Genomic DNA, 3494 nt, shown 5'->3' on the forward strand with positions numbered 1-3494 from the left:
TATTAATATGATGTTCCTTATTGGGAATAGCCAAAGGGCGTTCGTCTTCGTCGTCGGACTCAGTAGCCTCGGGCGCAGTAGGGTCCTGTTCCTGAAGGGATGCTTCGCGGTACCTTTCATACAATTTTTGAAGCTTAAGGAATTTAGTCAAACGCTTTAGCGCGGCCTTATTGTAGCGCATCGCGTCAAGGAGGATCGAACTTGACCCTCGATACCAATGTAGCAGTCGCTCACCTGACGGGAGGACTGACAGAGCGGAAGCGTGGAGTTATTGGTCCTCGTCGTTGTAGGAAGAAGTCCAACCAAGCGGCAAGCACTAGCGTACATAAGATGTGTACGTAACAGTTAGAGACGGCGGCAGCGGAGTCTTGAACTCCGAACACCTAGTAATGTGATACGTCAGTGTCTGGCCAGAACACCCCGCCCGGGTAGCTTATATCTCGGCCTACCTGCCGGATAATCTCTACTACGGACCTTGCCGTACTAGGATAATGTTGGTGGGGCCCGGGGCCCCAGCCCGTTAGATTCGCTTACGAACAACTGCCCAGTTCGCGACATGTGACGAAACTCGGAACATGTACGAAACTTGAGTCAGATCGTTTAACAAATTAACAGTTATTGTTAAAAGTAATCGTTAAAATATTCTAAGGGAAATGTAGCCTGCTACAGTGTTGTTTCATTTTGAGTGGAAGGCCGTAGTCGTCCGGCATTCGTGGACGGCAGCCATACACAAGGTAGAAGGGCATGTAGCCCGTGGCTTCACATTTGCTGTTGTGATTTGATGGCGAGAATTCCGCCATCCGCTGTGTGTGTGTGTGTAGGTGTTCGGCCCCAGTGTTCGGCCCCCAGCAAGTCGGTGAGTTCCGGCCCCCTACATAATTGCGTAGAATCTCTTGCAGGACGTGATTCACTGTTCGCTCAGTTAGTCCATCCGTTTTTATAAGAACCAGCTACCCTTTTATAAAAAACACTTCCACTTACCCAGGTAGCAACCATGGTAGCAACTATAGTAGCCCAACAACTCTAACCTATTGCTACCAACTTCGTCTATGTTACCTCCAAATCTTGCTCCTTCTCTTTTACTGTTAATACTTTTTTCCTAAAGTGGTGAGGGTGGAACGACGTGGAGAGCTGCTGTTTTTTGAAGTGCAGTTGCTGGGCTGTGTTGCACATTGCTTACACAGTGAACCGCGGGTCACGATCTGACGGTAGGAAGTCAGTCGATACAGAGCCATGTTCGCAGGTGAGATATTTCATCACGCAAGATTTATGCGACCTGAAGGATCATAGTGATTTGGTCGTGCGTCGGCACGACGAACATGACGAATTTTGTCAACAAATGTCGACAAAGACGCAAACGGCCGTGTGGCCATCCTTGGCGGGTGACAGCGGCGACTTGATGATGAAACCGCAGGACACCAGCAGACTGTCAGACTCCAACAAGCAGCACAGCCGCAGACTAAGGTTTGACAAACAATCTCAACATAAATAAATAGCCTATCTTTTATTTGGACTTAGCGCAAAAGCCCACACATTAGCAACAAGACAAATACACAGACAGCAAACTATTTTTCCTACACCGCTTTCATGCATATGCACAACCTGCCGTGTTCACAATCAAGAGATTTTCTTAAATTGGTTTGGCAGCACAAGAAACCCTGAAAATACAGGATCAGCCGGAAAACAGAAAACGGTAAAACCCCCCTCTTTGTTATATATATATCGTTAAATTGTGAGATCGTGAAATGCACGTAATATAATTCTCCCACTTATTTAACAACAAGTCACCTTGTTCCTCACAAGTTCCGGTTCACATTGTGTCGATCGGCGCAAAGCGGACCCAGGACCCCAAACGCACGCTTAGTCCTTCGCTGCCACGTAAGCGCCGTGAAATCGGTACGGCACCTTAAACGGCAAGTCCACGTTCGCCAGCCCGCTCATATCCGCTGCGTCATACACACACAATACGCTTCTCCCGCCCGGCATGATCTTCGGGGCCAGCAGCACTCCGTCATCCTCGGTTGACCCGTCGGGTCGCGGCACAAAAATGGGCTGCCCTGCAAGTGGGGGGTTTCGTCGAGTGGCAGCTAATATCTCCCGCCGTTGCCGGAAAAACAAAAGTTCGTCAGAAAAACAGGAGGTGAACAGGTAAACGAAGGGTACATACAGTGGTTGGAAAAACAACATGGATGCGAATGGATGCGGCGGTACGAGGTAAGAAGCAACATATTCCCTGATGCTGATGCACCGCTTATGATTATGATAACCAGAACGCGTTCGTACGCGGTCAGCAGGCCCCCGGACTTCACACGGGAATCACATGCACGAAGGGAAGGACCAACTGCCGGCTCCCAAGTGGAGCTGGGGCTGGGGCTGGCAGGAAAGGGAAGGGAAAGAACGCGCGTTCTAGGAGGGCAGGAAAGAGCAGGGCCAGGATTTTAACCCAAGTAAAACCCTAAAACCCTAAAACCCACCTGGCATGCTTCCCGGTATGGAACACACAATACTGCTCCCTTTTTCCAGGTCGTGACGAGCCAGCGCGTTGCCCATATTGGTCGGTCGTATGGCAGCGGTGCCGTACATGTACCTGTACGGCTTCCCCCGGAATCTGCAGAGTCAAAGGCAAAAAGGCAGCAAGAGGAATGAATGAATGAATGAATGAAGGGCGACAGACTCATGACTTGATGAACACCAAGGGGGACTCCACAGCCTACACAATAATACACCAAAAATATAACGCCGTCACATGTAATGCGCCTTATCACGTTAGTTTTTAAGCTGTCACATAAAACCGTTCACATAAAGTTACGGGCAGACAGGTCCATCTCCCCGTCCTTCCGCCTTCTACTCCTTCCATCTGTTTTCCTGCAACCCCCCAGACACCAGAATCAGTACGACACCTGTACAGGGACCCGCCGTACAGGTGTACAACTATCGTACAGAAATGACGTTGTGCAAATCCGCTACCTCACCCTTTCAAGACCTCACCGTGGGTTGATGGCCGGGAACTCGAAAAAATTGCCGTACGCGTTCTCGTCTGTAAGCAGCGGCACGGGAGCCGCCAATGACGATGGACCCACCGGTCGGTTGGCCGCATCCCGCAACGGAATGACCAGTCTCCTCAGCCGGCCGGGTGATATGTCTTCAATGTTTAAGTCATGCGGGATGGGTGGGGGGTTAGATGGCGCGGGCGAGGGGAGACGGCGAAACACACACACACATAAATGTAACGTGTGTACGAATGGTGCGTGTGTAACAAGGGTTTCATATTTGAAAGGCGTCGGATTGTGGGAATGATGTGGAACGGGAATGTGGGAGGGTTTTAGAAAAACTGCCCCCCTCCACACACACACACACACACACACACACACACACACACACAGAGAAGCGCCCATGTCAAGGTCTTAGAGAAATGTTGCACTTTTCTGCATAGAAGGGAAGTTGTCAAACACAGCAGGCACATCAATCTTAGTTAGGGTTTAACTGCCGGCGTC

At 50.1% G+C, this 3494-nt stretch overlaps 1 protein-coding gene across 1 annotated transcript in view; it reads right to left on the reverse strand.

Moving 5' to 3' along the window:
- Positions 1-1860: 1860 nt before the first annotated feature.
- VOLCADRAFT_97226 (uncharacterized protein) overlaps positions 1861-3494 on the reverse strand; it is a gene marked incomplete at both ends in the record, with an annotated part of 30458 nt that continues 28824 nt past the window's right edge. Inside the window, 3 exons of the mRNA XM_002956249.1 lie at positions 1861-2057; positions 2475-2608; positions 2989-3037. Of these exons, the coding sequence (XP_002956295.1) occupies positions 1861-2057; positions 2475-2608; positions 2989-3037 (380 nt within the window). The remainder of the gene's footprint in view (positions 2058-2474; positions 2609-2988; positions 3038-3494) is intronic.

The sequence above is a fragment of the Volvox carteri genome, assembly GCF_000143455.1.
Source record: "Volvox carteri f. nagariensis unplaced genomic scaffold VOLCAscaffold_59, whole genome shotgun sequence".
Lineage (NCBI taxonomy): Eukaryota > Viridiplantae > Chlorophyta > Chlorophyceae > Chlamydomonadales > Volvocaceae > Volvox > Volvox carteri.